This window comes from Eulemur rufifrons, chromosome 8, assembly GCF_041146395.1.
Source record: "Eulemur rufifrons isolate Redbay chromosome 8, OSU_ERuf_1, whole genome shotgun sequence".
NCBI classification, from domain to species: domain Eukaryota; kingdom Metazoa; phylum Chordata; class Mammalia; order Primates; family Lemuridae; genus Eulemur; species Eulemur rufifrons.
In genome coordinates this window covers 31481555-31499481 of record NC_090990.1, presented here as the reverse complement: position 1 = coordinate 31499481, position 17927 = coordinate 31481555, and the positions used below count along the sequence as shown (strand labels likewise).

Below are 17927 nucleotides of genomic sequence, written 5' to 3'. Positions count from 1 at the left end.
AGAGGGAGAGAAAGGGAGACAGGATGGTGAAAGTCTCTGCCCTGGAAGGGGTCTAGCCCGGAGCGAGCCTGACCCAGGGAGGACAGACGGAGGGCTTGGGCCTCTGAAGTGCCCATGGGGGCAGCACCCCAGGACCCCTCCCTGCCTCGCTGAGCACCAACTGTGTGTGTGAGGGCTGAGGAGCGGAGGGAGACCTGGAGGGCAGGCAGCCTGAAGGGAGACGGCCCACTGAAACCAAAGGACCAGAGAACTCAAAGCAGCTGTGTGAGGGAGAGGCTGCCTGATGTGCGGGCTGGGTTCAACAGCTTGGGCAGAGGAGAGGGAAGACAGCAAGGGCTCAGCAGGGTGACCATACACCCTGGTTTGCCTGGGGCAGTCCTGGTCCACATGTGTTGTCATGGTATGATTCTTCAAGCTCTCCTCTCAAAAATACCTCAGTTGTGACAATAAACTATATAGTCACCCTGGGCATGAGGAGTGTCCCAGAAGAGTAAGAGCTGTACTGTGGCTGGGGTGGACCAAGGTGCAGCCTGGGCCAGCAAGATCATGAAGGCCATGAGTGCCAAGCTTGGAGTCTGGGCCTTGCCCCGTAGGCACAGGAACTACTGCACCTCTGTTCCTTCCAGGGAATGCCTGAAAATCATGGCAGGAAGGGAATTTTCAGAGCTGCCAGCATTGTGGGCCACTGGTGCATGCAGGTGTGCTAGCTGGAAAGGTGGAGGGACTGAAGTCTCCATTCCTAGGCCCTCTGGCAGTCAGGCACAGCACAGGGAGACGGCCCATGACATCTCTAAGCTGGGGGGACCTTGGAGCCCTCCAGCGCAATCACCCTTACAGTGCTGGTCTGGCCTCTGCCCACTGGCCTCTGTGCTGGGTGGCCTTCCTCCTGTCCTAGGAAACTCTGCTGGAAAATCATTGTAAGAAGCATGGAACAGAACGTGGGGGGAGGCTATGGACAGTCCCTGAATGGACACTTTACAAGGTATGGCTGGGCCCACCTCTGCTTGCCTAGAGGGAAGCCCTGGGCTGTCCAAGCTAGACCTGGGCATGGACGTTCTCACATGGTATCTCTCTTGTATCAGAAGCAGATTGAGAAAGAAGGGAAAGACAGAAACTGAAAGCAAATGGAGAGGGAGGGGAAAGGAAGGGATGAGAGGAGGGGGAGGAAGGTGAGAGAAGAGAACGAGCTAGACAAAGAAAAAGGCTACGCGAGGGAGAGAGAAACAGAGCCCATGAGAGGGACACAGGCAGATGGGGAGATGGAGTCAGACACCCTCAGAAACAGAGAGAAGGAGGCAGACATAAGAGGAGGAGACAGGTCTGCCTCTACACTCCTGGGGTTGGGGTAGGGCATGTTCCATATGGTTCTTTCAGGACCGGTGGGGGCCCTGAGCTGAACAGATGGTGCTATAGAGTGAAAAAAGATAGGTTGTGGTGTCCTTGACAGGGAAGGCAGGGGACAGCTGGGCCCTGTGGCCAAGCTGGGGACCAGGCCCCATCTGCTCTCCTACTGGCTTGGGGCAGAATGACCCAGCCCCAGTGGGGCCACGGGGGCAGGCCTCCACCTTCAGTTGGCCCCCATGGAGCCTGGGCTCGAGTTTACTCCATCATGGGGTGTCTGAGGCTAAGAGAGCAATGTCCCTGATCCTTTGGCCCAGCTCCCTTCCAAACCACTTGGGACCAGAAGGGGGCACCTGAAGTGGCTTCTCTGGAACCCCACTGGCCACAGCTGTGGCCGCTGGTCCCCTAGGATGGGAGGGGCCGGAGAGAGCCCATTCCTGGGATGTTTCTGGGTGGGTGTGTTTGCTGAGGCTCCATGAGGAGCCCTCGACCTGCCCAGGAATGCAGGCGGGTGCACATGCCCGTCACCTCCACCCCCTGGTCCCTCAGCACCAGGCAGACTAGAAGAGAAAGAGGGCACTCGCTGGGCAGAAAGGAATTTTGCTTCAGAGGACTGAGCCCAGCCAGCGGTGTGAGGCTCCTGTTTGTCTGGGTGGGTGGATCCACCCTTCAGCACAGCATGTAGAACATGGGGAGTGCACGCACCCCTGCTCCCAGCCCAGGCAGGGCTGACATTCTGGACAGGGAGGGCTGTGTGGGCTCTAGTGGGAGTCCAGGTTCTGCCCCCGGGGCTGGCTCAGCACTGGCCCCTGAGGGCCCCATGGCCCCAATTCTAGTGGGGAGACCTTGAGAACAGCCCACCCAGGTGTTGTGACTCTTTAGCAATCTTTTGGGAAAGAGCGCATGACAGCAACTGCAGCCCTCCCCCAGGGGTCCAAAGGCTTGGCTTCTTATCCAAGCTCAGCCACCCACTTGCTGGGTAATTCTGTACCACTCACACAACATCCCAATGTTCTAGGTTCTTCATCTGAACAGCAAACCCGTGCTCAGAATACCCAAGGGACCTCATCCCAAGCTCACGGGCACAACCATTATCCCAGGAAAACAGCAGCACACTGGAAGAAGGGTGAGGCTGTCTGGCAGGCCTCACCCTTAAGGGAAAACATCAGGGGCTAAGCCATCCTCCTGGGGGCCAGGAGCAGAGCAACACCCTGTTTGGCAGTTCATGGAGCTGGGCCAATGGCCCAGTCAGGGGTTAGACTACCTAGGAGTGCCCTCCTGCCTCTGGCTGCGGGAGGAGTGGATGCCAGCCCAGCACTGTCTAGAAGAAAGAAACATCTCAAAAGTCCAGCCTAATCACCACCATGAATGTGCCTCCTGCAAACCACAAAGGCTGAAGCCTCGGAAGGGGCAGCAATAGGGGCCTGGGGTCTGTGGGGACTGGGCTCCTCAGTGTGAGTGCCGGTGGCTGAGCCAGAGGTGACTGCCAGGCTAGGATGCTAGCAGGGCAGATGGGGCTAGTGGAGTGTGGGCTACACAGCTTGGGCAAACCTAAGACAGAAGCGGGAGTGTTCCCGGGACCAGGCCCTACCTGCCCAATCTCATTGCACCCCACCCTGATGCTGCAAGGCATCTCTGGTCTCACGACCAAGGAAAGGCAGTCACAGCACCTCTGACGGCAGGCAGGGAGGGGACACATCTGGGCCCCAAAGAGGAAGCAGTGCATGATGTTTTCTGTCCAACCTTCCACCCCACCACTACCCAACGGCGCACCTGGGCCTCAGCCAGCATGACGTCCTGGATGACAGGTGTGCCACGGGGCTCGCCATTCTCCAGCCGCACATAGGTGACCTGGTAGCCGCGGATCTGGCCATGCTGCTTGCTGGGGACAGGCAGCTTCCAGGAGACGTGCACAGCAGTGGAGTTCAGCGGCTCCACTTCTACCTTCCTTGGTGGCCCGCTAGGCACTGGGGGCCAAGTAGAGAAGGGAGTCAGGTCTGGTGGTGTCAACCCTGGCTCAGGTGGGCACCACAAACTTGAGGGCCCTTCCTCTACACCCCATGCCCCCAGGAAAGGCCCTGATATAGTTTCCTTAGATCAGTTGTCCCTGCTGAGGAACATGGAAGGCTCCCTCTGCCTGCCCCGGGAAAGAGCCCAGGACTGGCCCTGCCCACCCCTCTGGCCCCAGGCTACCTCACTTGGTGGAGAAGGCAGATGGAGGTAGAGGTGGAGTACCAGGCATCTGACCACCCCAAAGTCAGCACAATCTGTTCAAACTTCTCCTAGGCCCCCTAAATCATGCTGATGTCCCGCCAAGGTGGAGTCTTGCTGATTCTACTTTGCATATCTATTGTACCAATCTTCCAGTCTCGACCTCTCAAGTCTTAGGTGAGGCTGCTGTTTGTGCCTTAGCCTTTTAAGGTTTCGGCTGCCTTGGAGACAGCCCCAAAGGCTGAGCTTTGGGCACTGGTTGTCCCATAAGCTATCTCCCCAGTCTGGGCCACTAAGCCTGCATCACAAAGATGAGTCAGCCTGGGCTGGTGGGAGGCACAGGCCCTGGGGTGTGTGGGGGGTGCTGTCCGAGGCAGAGTGCCCCCCCACCCTGTGGTGCCACCGCCTACCGTCCTCATCGGTGCGCACCAGCACCGGGCTGCTCTCGGGGCCGGGGCCCACGTCTGTGTGTGCCCGCACCCACACCCGGTACTCGGTCCACTTCTCCAGGCCCACCAGGTCCCAGCTGGAGTGCTCGCGGCTGATGCCATCCACCACATGCCGCCCGCGATCCTCGCCGTCCACTGCCTCGTAGGCCACGGAATACTGGGTGATAACGCCGTTGCGGCTGTCGGCCGGCGGCGGGACCCAACTTACCCGGACCGTGGTGGAGCCCGCACTCACACATGTCACCTTCTGGGGAGGGGCGGAGGGGGCTGGGGAAGACAAATGGGGGGAAGCAGGCAGATGGAGGGTGGGGATCACAGGCACGGCAACTGAGTCACAGGGGACTGGAGACTCACCCAGGCAGGCTACCCCTTGAGCACCGAAATGGCTATCCCAAGGTCCCCTCTGGGCAGCTGCTACCACTGATGCCAGACGGCCTGACTCCCTCTGGACTACAGGCCTCTCTCGCTCGCTCTCTCTCTCTCTCTCACACACACACACACACAGAGAGCCACCCTCACATACACGGTCTCACACATTTTCAGTGTGTCACACACAGGGTCTCACACCCACATTCAGCGTCACACATATACTGCCTAACATAGTGTCACACAATGTCTCACACATGCATCTCTCAAATACCAGGTCTTCACAGTGTCTCACACACTGTCATACACGTTCAGTGTGTCAGTGTCTCACATACAGTGTCTTGTGCTCACACTGCCGTATCACATATAATGTCTCACAGCATCATATACAGAGTGCCTCACACGCAGCATCTCACACGCAGCCTCTCAATCACTATCTCACAGTGTCCTGCAGTTTCACACACTGTCACAAACACAGCATCTCTCACACATGTCACACAGTCTCACACACATGAAGTTCCGACACAGCGTCTCTCACACACAAGGTCTCTCCCACATATATGCTGTCTTGCACAAAACACACATGGCACAAAACAACACATACCAGCATGTGGCCACCCCACTGCCAGCCACCCACACCTGTCACACACACAACCACACAGGGAGAACCGCTCCATGCTGCCATGGCCACAGCTCTGCCCTCTACGGAAGAATGGCTCCAGTGGCTCTGTGAGTGTAGGGCTGCCCTGGCCTGTGCCTGCCTGGACAGGGTCTCCGTGCCTGAGCCACAGGGCGCCACAGACTGGAGGCCAGACCTGAAGGAGGCCAAGGCCCTGGGGTGTAGGGAGTGCTCAACAGAGGTGCTCTCACTGAGCAAGCTCCCTGGGGGTGAGGAGGCAGGCGTGTGACATTTCCAGACTCCATGCCCACTGAGGACTGGGCTGCACCACACGGGCTTCCTCTCCATCTCAAGTTCTGCCCCCACCCGCTATCCGGGTGACGTGCTGGCCAGAGCCCCGCACCTTCAGGGCTTTTTCCTCCCTGCACAGCTGTGGCCACACCCTGGGTGCTGCCACTACTGGGAACGGGCCTCTCTCCAGGACCGTGGCCTCCCACCTCCCCTCACAGACCCACCATCCTGGCTCAGTGGCTCCAGGCCCCTGGCACTGAACCTGCTCATCAGCCCCTGGGGACCCCGTCTGTCAACCTCGTCCTGCCCACCCTCCGTAGTCAGTTTCCACAGGCCACCATCCCACCACGCTGCCACCAATATCCCAACCACCCTCACCTCCTGATCTCTGCGTGCTACTGCGGGCCCACGCCAAGTCCTGGATGAACTCAAACCGTCTCGACGGCTGGCATCCTATGAACACATCCCCAAAGGCCTCACCTGGGCCTCCGTGCTGCCTGCTGCTCTCTGCCCTCTGCGCGCTCTGCCACAGCACACAGCACACAGCACACAGCACACAGCACTTGGCCCTCCCCCTCCACGCTCCCCAGGCTTCCAGCTCCCTTTGCCTCCCTCCTCTAAGCAGAGGACCTGTCTTCACTCTGTATACAAAACCGAACCTTTCAACAGCAGCAACCTCCATTTCTTGCTACCACACCCCCCATCCTACCTGCAGCTGCACCAATTCTCTCCTTTCCGCCCACAAGAAGACAGTGGAGCCACCCGTCCAAGGCCAGTCTACCACCACCTGCGCTCGGCCCCCCCCACACCCCCCCAGGCCCCACTAGTTATTAATCCTTCTCTTTCCCATGGTTCCTTGTTTTTCTTGCTGACTCTTTCCAACAGTATCCAAACATGCTCAAGATTTTCCCACCTTAGAAGAAAAATCCCACCCTCAGCCCCACAGCCCCTTCCATCTACAGTGGTCCCCTCCCGCACAGCTAAACTTCTCGGCCACGTCTGAGCTTGCTGCCTCTGCTTCCCCACCACTGTGCATGCCTCCCGGAACTCCAATCCGCTAGCACACACCAACGCTGCTCCCGGCCACCCCCACCTCACCAGATCCACCGGGTGCTCCTGACTGCCGACAGTGGCGTCTGGTCTGCTTCCTGAAACTTTCTTCCAACCTCTAAGATGCTCCCCTCCCCTGATTTTCTCCCATCTCCAGTCTTTTTCTCAGAGTCCTGCACCCCCTGCCCTCGATGCCGGCAGCCCACCAAACAGCCCCACACGGATGACACACAGCATCTTGAACTTGGGTGTCTGACACCAGGCGCGCTCTTCACATCTGCCTCTGCTGCATTTCCTGTCCTGGGGCGGCATCTCTCTCCCAGGTCGAATATACCTGCGACCCAGATAGCTCTGAAACCCTCTACCACCACTCACCACCTCTCCTGGGCCACCACCTTTTGTCTGGACTGCTGCAAAGCCTCCTAACTGGTCTCCTGCTTCCTCGTGCACTGTCCTCACCGAGGGCACTGAGCAGCCAGAGCCAGCCCTCCTGCCTTCTCTCTGTCCCTAAGGTCCTGCCCACTGTGGTGCTTTGGTGGTGGCTCAGCCCTGACCATGACCAGATGCCGTCCAGCTCAGGGCCTCTGGACCTGCAGACTCCTGCCCGAGGCCGGTGTGTTGCCTGCTCCCGCTCCTTCTCCCAGTTGGTTCCCACCCTTCCTTCAGGCCTTGGGTGACCCACCACCTCCCCAAGGCAGCCCTCTTTGACCCCTCACCCCAGAGGAGGTTCCTGTCACATCATCTCTCCACCCTGTTCATCTTTTCCATCGATTTTACACAAATGTCATTAGAAGCTTGTTTAGGGCTTGGCATGGTTGCTCACACCTATAACCCTGGCATTATGGGAGGCCGAGGCAGGAAGACCGCTTGAAGCCAGGAGTTTGAGATCAGCCTGAGTGAAAAATAGAAAAAATCAGCCGGGCATGGTGGCGCATGCCTGTAGTCCCAGCTACTCAGGAGGCTGAGGCAGGAGAATCACTTGAGCCTAGAAGTTTGAGGCTGCATTAAGCTGTGATTGTGATGACGCCACTGCACTCCAGCCAGCGCAACGGAGCAAGGCTCTCGCCTTCAAAGAAAAAAGTTTGCTTGCGTAATTACAGGTGTAACATCTGTATCTGTCTGCCCACTCAACTGTAGGATCTCCATGGGCAGAGGCCATGTCCACTGGTCATGCTGCCAGCCCTGCACTGAGTATAGGGCCTGGTCCCCCACAGGGGCAAAGCAGGTGCTTCTAGAATAAATCCATGAACACAAGGTCACACACAGCCTCTTGACATCACAGGTAGGTACGTACAGTCCCATGTCATAACGACCACTTCGCAAACACTGCTGTGTTTTTGGTCATCACGTGTGGTCACCATCAGATCCCACGGTGCCACCCAGCCCGTCACAACACAGCCACATCACCTCACAGGCAGTGGCGTACTGAGGTTGTGTGATCACAGGTCACCTAGCATCACTCAGTCACATACGCTCTCAGTCTGCCATCTGGAGGGCTACAGAGATCCACAGACACAGTCACGGGTCAGGCCAGAGTCACCCACACAGACACAGGCACGGGGGCCCCACCCGAGATCCACCAACATGCACGCAGGTGCTGCACAGCCAGGTGGTGAGGTGTGGGCACACACCCGCTCACAGGTAGTGCCGCGTACACAGTCACAGCATCAGAGCCTCGGTGACACAGCAGCACAATGCCATATGGTATTCACACAAATGGCCTCAGAGGCACCCCCCACGGGGCCATGGGGTCCCACACACAGACACTTGGGCAGGCTCAGTCACACGATCACATTCTCACAGACCTGTCCCCAAGTGCAGGTGGCTTAGGGTGACTACACGGCTCACAGGTGATTCTCATGGAGGGGGTGTGAGAAAGGGAACATGGGTGATGGGGAAGATGAGATGTGAGGCTACGGGGAGCGGAGACGGCCACCAAAGCAGGTCGGGGAGATGGCAGGCCCACCGCTGTGGATGGCCCAGTTAGCCACTGTGACAGCGCAGGCGGCAATGGAGGACAGGGACAAGTCACAGACAGAACTCACCTGGGCAGGGCGGGACGTGGGGGCAGGAGGCTGGGCAGGGAGCAGGGAGTAGCAGCCGCCTAGACACAGACTGGGGGTACTTACCTGGCCCTCTCTTGGGGTCCAGACCCAGGGCCCAGACCAGAGTCCAGCCCAGGGCCCAGCAGACCTGCCCACCCACCTGGCTGAGGAGGAAGGGTGTGGAGGGGTGGTGTGCGTGTCCCAGCCCAGATGCAACACGCAGTGGCCTCAGGAGACACTTACTGGACTGTGCCGTGCGGGCCTCAATGGTGGGGGTGAAGACGCCCACCCCCAAGTCTGAGCGGGCGGCCAGCTGGAAGCGGTACAGCGTGTCGGGCTTCAGGTCCTCTAGAGTGTAGGAGGAGGCAGGGTCGAAGGTCACCTTGTGCTGGAAGAACAGGGAGCACTCATTCATGGACTGCTCTGACCTCAAAAGTCACTCAGAGGTTGTTCCCCAACATGGCTACAGTGTGATGCCTCCAGACCCTCCAAAGCTTAGGACTGGCCCCCCACCACAGGGCCATGTGGCCCACACCACGGGTGCCTCATGGGAACCACCCGGGACATATAGGGGGAGCTTCAGGGCTCTGCCAGTCATGTGAGCCATAGAGCCCAGGAGCCCTAAGGCCAACCCAGGGACTCTATGCCCAGCACAGGGTGAGGAAGGGCACAGAAGCACACAGGCCATGTGAGGCATGAAGCCCCAAGGAGAAATCCCAGAGGTTGTGCCCACACAAGCCACAGAATCCAGAAAAGCCAGCCTGGGTGAGCCCGTCACAGACTCTCAGGCCCCAGGAGGCCCCTCCACCTGCCCTCCTTGTGGCTCACCTGCTGGCCTTCGTCCTCTGCTGCCCAGTACACCAGCTCATACTTGATGATCCGCTCCTGCGGGGGCAGCAGCCACGAGAGCTGGATCCTGGTGTCTGACTCGGCCTCGGCCTGGAAGTCCGCGGGCTGCGCAGGCACTGCAACACCCCCATGCCAGGCGCCGTCAGCCTCGCCAAGGCCCCAGGGCAGGGGCACCCAGGGAGCAGGGAAGGAAAGGCAGCTCCTCACCCTCACACATCCACAGAACCTCTACTGAGGTGTGAATACAGAACACAGAGCGTGTGCAGCCCGCGCACCACCACCTACCTCCCTGCTGCGTCTTGACCTGGATGGTGGGGCTAGGCGGGCCATCGCCCACGGCGGTGAAAGCGAGTACACGCAGGCTGTAGGTGATGCCAGGCAGCAGGCTGCCCACGGTGGTGAGGAGCCCCGCGTCCGTGTTGTGCTTGTGCCAGGCACTCAGGGGGCGGCGGGAGTCTGGGGTATAGTAGACGCGGTAGCCCCGCACCAGGCCGTTGGGCTCCTCGGGTGGCTCCCACTGCACCAGCATGGTGCTGGCGCTCAGCATGCGTGCCTGCACACGGCGCGGTGGGCTGGAGGGCGCCTGCTCCCCCGTGCGCGCCCGCACCGCCTCACTGGGTGGCCCTCGCCCAATGCTGTTCACCGCCAGCACGCGGAAGGCATACTCCGAGAAAGGGCTAAGGCCACCGATGCTGTAGCGGGTGGTGGCCACACCATCCACCTCCTGGAAGGGGCCCTCTGTGCCTGCTGCACGGTACTGGATGCCATAGTAGGACACAGGCTCCGAGTTCCCAGAGTCCCAGGTTAGGGTGACACTGGTGGCAGTCGTCTCTGTCACCACAAGATCAATTGGAGGCTTTGGCAGAGCTGGGGAAAGAACGTAAGACTCAGGACTGCCTGAGGTCAAGACCCCAGGAGCCAGCCCTACCCTTGGGGAGCATCCAAAGGCAGCAGGTATGGTCATCAGAGTGTGGCTGACACACACAGCCGATTAAAGAATGGCCTGAAAAGCTTATGGTGACCTCTGAGGGCACCCTAGTGGGGGACAGTGGCCAGGCCTGTCTATGCCCCTGGGGCATTTAGATATGTACATACATCACTTCTAAGACTCACTGGATCTTCCTATCAGTCCACATGACTCATCTGACAGACCCAGAGAGGACATGGCCTTCAAGGTCCCATGGGGACAAAACATACCCAGGCTGGGTAGCAGGTATCTGCCTGTGTAACTCATAGCTCACCTGTGCCCGCCTGGTGGCGAGTATGTGTGATGGGGCGTGGGAGGGGAAGATGCTTCTTAAGGAACTGGCCCTGGGTTCTGGGTTTTTAGGAATGGCAGGGCTGCTGGCCCCAAAGACCCTGTGGCTTGGCTCAAACTGAAGTGGAGGAATCCTGGATCCACAATCATTCAACAAATAATTATCAAGCATACACTAAGTGCCAGGCACTGTGCTGGGGCCAGGGCCACAATGCCACATGGTCACATTTCTGCTATCACAGAGTGTATACCTCAGTTCAAGAGAGAATAGCTGAAAATAATCATGATCCTGGCACGTGCAAGGACAGCAGGAAGCAGGACGCTGAGATGGAGAAGAATCCAGGGAGTCTCCTTAGATGGGTCATCAGGGAAGGAAAGCCTCACAGAGCCCGCCTGGACGGGGACACGGAGCCAGCGATGGGGGGGGGGCGGCAAGGAGCGAGGCAAACAACAGCGTATGTCCCTGCAGCTGTGCATGCTGAGGGCAGGAGGTGAGTGGCCTTGGGAGGCCACAGCAGGAAGCCACTGAAAGGTGTTTTTCCCTTTCTTAAAGGGAGTAACATGGTCCTGATCTACATTTTAAAAAGATTGCTCAAGTTGCAGCATCCTGGTCCTGGGAGACCAGCAAGGAATCATTATATATATGACATACGTGGGCCTGTCCCCAGGGCCTGGGACAGAAAGAACCCACTTCTCCCCCTTGACTACTATTTTAACCACATCCTTCTTGCTGGGAGGCTGTTAAACCGAGAGTCTGGCACTAGGTAGTAGTAGCTGAGGGGGTGGGCTGTGGATTCAGACCACCCAGGATTCAAGGCCTTGCTGTGTCATTTACTTCTGTGTGACCTGGACAAGTGATATAGCTTCTCTGTGTCTCGGCTCCCTCATTTGTAACATGGGGATAACAAGAGCATCCATCCTGCTTATGACACAAAGACTCAACAAAATAAACTGTGCCTACTAGCACAGTGTCTGCTACCGAGGAACTCAATACATGGTATCATTTCGGCCACTATGAACAGAAACCCTTCTGTGCCTCCAAGGGCTGGCAGGACCCCAGGCAGGGGCACCTAGGAGAGGGCAGCAATCCATCAGCCATGCCTGTGCCCACAGCAGCCAGCTCACGCTCACCCGCCATGGGCCCTAGCATTTCCTGGAGTCCTCTGCAATAGGGAGGACACAGGCTCCGTGAGCACCTGTCACACTCACCTTTCACTGTGACCTGGGCTGTGGCCTCGATCATGCCCAGTGAGGAGATGGCCACACAGGTGTAGTTGGCGGAACGCATGACATTGCTGAGCTCCAGCACGTTGCGGCCGACTGGCATCTCATCCTCCTTGGTGAGCTCCTCAGCCCCCATCATCCACTTCACGTAGGGCATGGGTGCACCCACTGCCACACACGTCAGATTCACACTGCCTCCTGGCATCACCTCCTGGCTGCTGGGAGGGATGGAGAAACGAGGAGCCACGCGGCGCACTGCGGGAGGAGGGAGAGAGGCGCTCACAGGCCGGGCAGGACATGCAGTGCACAAAAGGGCAGGGGCTCCTCATCCAGGAAGCCCCTCTTGTCAGAGCCAACCCCATACTCAGAGATAGGAGGGGTGGCATCCCTGGGCCCCCGCTGGCCATCTCCCACCCCTCTTTGGGGCTAGAAGTAGCCCCCCACACTCAGGGATTGTCTAGAATACAATGTCTTGCACAATGAGAGATCTTGCAACCAAGCTCCCATTTTATAGCCTAGGAAACTGAGGCCCAGAAGTCTCTCCTGTCTGCCCAGGGTCACACAAGGATTCAGCAAAAGGTCCAGGCCTGGTCAGGACCACAACCTGGCCTGTCTTCCAGTGTCCACCCCTGTGTGCTCCTGACCGATCCCCCAGCAGGTCTCCAGGGACACCAGTGAGAGAAATCCAGGCTCTAGGACAGAGGTCCTCGGAGCAGGGCTGGGGCAGGGCCGCTGCAGTGGTCAGTCTAGGAGTGACATAGCCACCTTCTCTGGAGTCACTGCCTCCACCTCCAGGCTGGGGCCCAAGGGGAAGAGATGAGGAAAATGGCATGACCACCTGCTGGGGCTTCAGCCATGTTCAAAGGCACAGCCTGGGAACCAAGAGGGGCTGCCCTCAGGAGGGCTAGACAGGGGCAAGGCGGTGGGCGGGCCAGGGTCACGTGGTCCGCAGGCAGGATGGGCATGACGATGGCAGTAACATGATGAGGGCGCTGAACAGACGGCTTTCTGCGCCAGAGAGCAAGGGTCTTAAGGGGGAGGGTGACTGTGCCTGGCCACAACCTCCTGCCTTGGACGACCCTGGCCAGAAGCCATTCTGGACTTCTCAGCCCAGGGTACAGCCTAGAACCAACCCCACTCCGAAGTTGCAAGCTTGGCCCAGGCACAGAAGCATGCAGAGGGAGGGTAGGCAGATAAGACCTAGCCATGGGCAGGCATGCTTGGCATGCAGACGGGGCATGCAGGTGGTGGGCAGAGGCTGTGGTGTGTCCTACATGGACACCCTTACACACAGGGCTGGAGAAGCCAGGCATCAAGGCTAAGGTACCCAAGGGTACTACTGAGGGCACTGGTCTCCGAGGATCCTTGCTGGGGAGCCCAGGCATGCAGAGGACCCATGGTAACACATCAGGAACACCCCCACTATGGTGCTCACACAGCCCCAAATCACAGAATCAGAGCTGGATGCAACTGCAGAGACTACGAGGTCCAACCTCTGACCTCCCTGTATAGGGGTCAAAAACAAGGCTCAGAGATAAGACATTCAGCAAGCCACCAGGTCCTGTTAATGCTGCTGCCTAATATATCTTTCAAACCCACTTATTTCTCTCTAAACACATGACAACTACTACCACCAAAATCCAAGCCACACCACCTTTCCCTGGGCCACCGCAATGGGTTCTTCATTGGTCCTCTGTCCCCTGCCTCCACTCCTGTTACCCAGCCTTCCACAAGCAGCTGGTACAAACCTCATCACATCACTTCCCTGCTTAACAGGCTCCTACATGGCTCCCCAGTGGCGCCTGAGCCCGGCCTCCAAGACCCTCTTTCCTTAGCACTTGCTCCAACTCCTTCCACAGCCTGCCTCACTCTAGGTCCTCCAGAAAGAACCCAAACACCGGCAGTCCCTAGAGCAGGCCAGGCATGACTGGTGCCACGGGCTGGGTCTGTGTCCCCAGGCTCACTTGGGATATCAGAGTATTTTTGTGGAGATCCAGTGTTCTGCCTTCTAGAATCAGCATCCTCATTTTCTTTAGGGGAATCACTTCTAGCCCTACTCTTGGTATGGAGGGGTGTGTGTGACCCAGATATGGCTAACAAAAAATAACTTTCAGACTTTTGCAAAAACTACTAGAAAAGCAACTTTCCCTCTCTACTAGGATAGCTAAGCTTTGAGGGGCTGCGGACCACTTTTCCCAACACACAGGATAAGCTGCTTGAGAACAAAGGCAACAAGAGAGGAGAGCAGAGCTAAGGACAAAGACAGACAAATGCCTGGCCAAACTGTTCAAATACCAGCATCCACCCTGCCCAACACCAAAGCTACTTCTACATTTTTTATTCTTGTAATATAAGAGTTTCCTTGTTTTGCTTATGCTAGTATGAGTGGGTTTCTGTCATCTGTTCTAATGCCAGGATTCTACACTGATGATGACAGCATGTCACAGACACAGTAGTTCTCATGCAGAGAACAGGTAGATCCTGGGGGTGTGGCTGGCAAGTGCCCCATGGCAACAAAGGACTCTCTGAGCACTCCCCCCATAAGGCACAAGGTGAGGCCAGGAGGCTCAGACAGGACCGCTGCCCAGCCTGGTGGTGTGGGGGTGTGGGCACTCCCTGGCTCCCGAGATGGGCCCAGGGTGCCGGGGATGGGCAGACAGGCACAGACAGGCAGGTCTGTTTGCAGGCCAGGCCCAGGCCTGCCAAGAAAAGGAGGGGCCCAGCACAGAGGAGCAGGCTTAACTGACCAGATCTCTCCTGTCCTCTCAGCCGGTGGGTGCCTCACCTCCTCCTCATTCATGGGCATCAAAACAGGTTCAAGGAAGGGAAACCGTTCTTAAACACCTACCAGGTCCTTCAGGAACTAACACTAAGAATAGTTTTTATTTTTCCCCACCTTGATGCAGGAGGCAGGGAAAACTCTAGAGGCTAGGGATGAATGAGTGTGAGAGGTCAGATGTGACCCTTAAGGTCATCCAAAACACCAGGCACCAACCCCAACCCCAAAGGCTCACAGGTGTGCCATGTTCACCCTTTCACAAAGACACAGGGCTTCAGCCACATGCAAAGAATCCTGGAGCTCAGCTTCCTGCGGCTCAGACACATCTTCCCCACAACGTGAGGGAGTCAGGGTACATCTATAGAGGAAGGGTGGGCGAAAGAGAGGCAAGGGACAACCTCCTGGTACTCTGAGCACCATTGGGGCCCCGTGTCCCAGACCGGCCTGGACAGCACCCACCTCCAGCCACGTACACGCAGCAGCGGCCGGTGCCTCTCTGCAGCAGCCCCAACTTTCCTCCTCCAGCTGCTATAGGCACAAGGCCTCCAAAAGCAGCCGCACTCGCTCTGGACTCAGTCTATTGACAGAAGCAACAGCAGGGAAGGAAAAACTAGAGCTGGGAAAAATGCACTTAGGGTCTAATCTCAGGCTCCAACAATGCCGGTCTATTACCGTTCCCTGTGCATCCTTAGTGCTGACATTTTATAGACAATTTCCAAAACAGGGCCCTGCCATTTCTGGATTATATTTCAGCTGTAACTTTTAAGTCTAATTATTTGCGCTGACAACCCCCTATAATAGGGCGGCGCAGCGCCCAGAGGCATCAGCATTCAATGGAGTGACAGCCTAATCGCAGGGGGAGGCAGCCCCGCAATCTGCATTCACTCCCGGAAATTTCTCTGATGAAAATAACACAACATTAAGGAGGGGATGAGGGGCAGGATCCACTGTATCAAGATAAAATAACTCTTTAATAAATAACCTCGTGGCTGCCGCAGAGCAGTAATTAAATGCCGGCGCACCAGGCACACAGTTTTAAGTAAAGCTGGAAAAATGTAAGATGCAATTATCAGCACCAAACAAATTACCAGCCCGGCAAATCCCCCCGGAATATTTAGAAACTCATTTCTGCCTTCCCGTTAAATATTTGTGTATGTGCTCATTTTTGGTGGGACCACAGGATAGGGGCGGGGTGGGGGAAGAGAAGGGACAAGGGACCAGGCGGGTGGGGGGAGGGGTGTGAGGGGAGAGGCTGCGGGCTGGGCTGTCTCTGCTGATGACTGTTTTCCGGATCCTGGCAGATGCGCCTGGTCAGCGAAATAGTGTAACTGAAATGCCCCAGAGCTCAGGAGTGCATATGGATGAGTGATCGGGCTGATATGTGAGCCCAGGCTGCAGCCCTCCTCCTGCCTGGCTCCCTCTCCCTCTTGGAGGAAACTCAAGCCACAGAAGATGAAGCAGAGGGAACCAGGTAGCCTGGGCCTGCTCCCTGGGGCTCAGCCTGTCCTACGCTTCTGCCCTGAATCCCCAAAGCCCAGGGGACAGGTGAGCCTCCCCTGACCACTCAGACCATGTGATACATGAATGACCGCTAGCCCTAGCTGCAGGCTCCAGCTTTGGGGGTGGGGGGGGTGGCTCCAACGGTGAGGCTGAAAACCAAGTCCCAAATGGGACTGCTCTGGAACCAGCTGGAGGGAATTCTCCAGGAAGCCCTTCCCAATCTGCAGCTGAGGCAGGGGCCACTTCTAGGCTCCTACATGGGCCTTGTTAAGTTGCGGTTGACCCTTCAGTCACTCTAGGTATAAGTAACTAGGGTCTGAATGCCCAGCACTGGGCTATGGAATGTGAGCTGGCTGGCAGGCCAAGTGAACTCCACCCTCAGAAAGACCTGGGAGCTGGCTGGGAGGCTCAGGCAGAGGGGCCTGGGGCAGGTAGGAAGCCCTTAATTTAGATCTGACTGGAGAGGGGAAAGGCAACAGTGTAGGAGACATCCTCAGTGGGCCAAGATGACACCACTCACCCTGGTGCCACGGACCCCAAGCTCCTTGAGGCAGACCAGAGCCTGCTATCCCATTTATTCCTGGTGGGGACTCGGGGGGCCTCTGGGACAGGGGAGATACTGCGAGACTTTTGTCCTGTGCTGCAGGATCTGGAGGGGACAGCCCACTCTAGATTAGCCTTCTCTCTTAATCTTCCGGTGGTTTTGGCTGAGCCTGGGCAAACGTGGTCTCTAAATGACGGGGGTTGTAAAAAGCCCCACAGGCACACAGAAGGTACTACAGCTCTCACACTTCTCTCTGACCACAGCTCCCCAACCATTCCTGAGCTCCACCTCGAACAGACAGCTGGCCTGGCCCGGGCACAAAGGTGGGCTGCAGTTTCATGCCATGCACCATGCCTGCCCAACCACCCCTGTAGGGAAGCCCGGCTATGTGGACATGCAGACACGTGGTGCGTCAGGGACCCAAGCAGCAGAAACATGCAGGGCAGGGGCCTGCCCACCCACCCCTGGTCCTGCCTGCCCACCAGGCCAAACAGCAAAGACTGGCAGGCAGGCATGGCTGGAGTGAGCCTGAGGGAGCTGACCAAGCCCGCTGGTCCCTACTGACGGGCGCATCCCATCGACGGGCGAACTGTAGATGGATAAGAAGTGAAAAGGACCAACCTTCTCGCTGATCTGAGAGATGAGAGTTTGGGTTGATGGCAGAGTGCGATGAGGATGAGGAGGGAATAAAAAAAAGACAAGGAGAAACACAGAGAGAGTAAAAACAGGCCAACCTTCATCTGCCCACACAGCACGGAGACGAGACAAGACTCCTGTGCCCCCTCGCACACACACGTGCACACAGGTGCACACGGACCACACCGCTCACAAAAGACTCAGGACTCATGGAGGACACAGTGGACAGGGCTGGGGCCTGCTGGCAAGTGCCAGGAAGGCCGAGGGCAGGACCAGGAGGGGTAGAAGTGGGGCAAAGGCAGGTCCCCATGCCTCACACGCACCCCATGGCTCAGACAGACCTGGTGACTGGGCTCTGGGGTCAGGGCTCAGCCAGCCCACAAACCCACCAAGGTACATGAGCCACTAGAACCCCACCGCCTTGAGGAAGCCCCACGCTGTACAACACAGTGTGAGGAGCACGTCTGGGCACCTGTGGGAGAAAGGCCAGGAGGCATCATCCTCATTTTAGATGGCCATGGCCCAGCAGCCAGGTCCCTACAGAGAAGGAGAAGGTTAGGGATCCTGGTGCAGGTAGGCCAGGCTCCGCCAAGGGCAGGCTCCGCCCTGGCCCCAGCGGCTGTACACCCTGAGAGCTGTGGATGGAAGGAGAGAATGAGTCACTCAGGGAGGGATTCAGATGGTGACAGAGAAAGAGGCTAGCCCACCCAGCCTGCCTGGGCCTGCTAGACTGTGGGTGGAGCTGCAGGCAACTGTGAACAAAGT

General features: G+C 57.7%; 1 protein-coding gene across 6 annotated transcripts in view; it reads right to left on the bottom strand.

The window, feature by feature from the left end:
- Positions 1 to 17927, bottom strand: part of PTPRF (protein tyrosine phosphatase receptor type F) — an 85200-nt gene that overhangs the window by 19817 nt on the left and 47456 nt on the right. For 3 of the 6 annotated variants that reach the window (XM_069479813.1, XM_069479814.1, XM_069479812.1), the window contains exons 8-12: positions 11689 to 11958; positions 9507 to 10088; positions 9201 to 9337; positions 8616 to 8760; positions 3115 to 3308 (exon numbers count right to left, since the gene is read on the bottom strand). In XM_069479813.1, coding sequence (XP_069335914.1) covers positions 3115 to 3308; positions 8616 to 8760; positions 9201 to 9337; positions 9507 to 10088; positions 11689 to 11958 — 1328 coding nt within the window. Of the gene's footprint in view, positions 1 to 3114; positions 3309 to 3962; positions 4269 to 8615; positions 8761 to 9200; positions 9338 to 9506; positions 10089 to 11688; positions 11959 to 17147; positions 17160 to 17927 lie in introns of all 6 variants that reach the window. The other 3 variants (XM_069479810.1, XM_069479811.1, XM_069479808.1) reach the window with 2 other exon arrangements.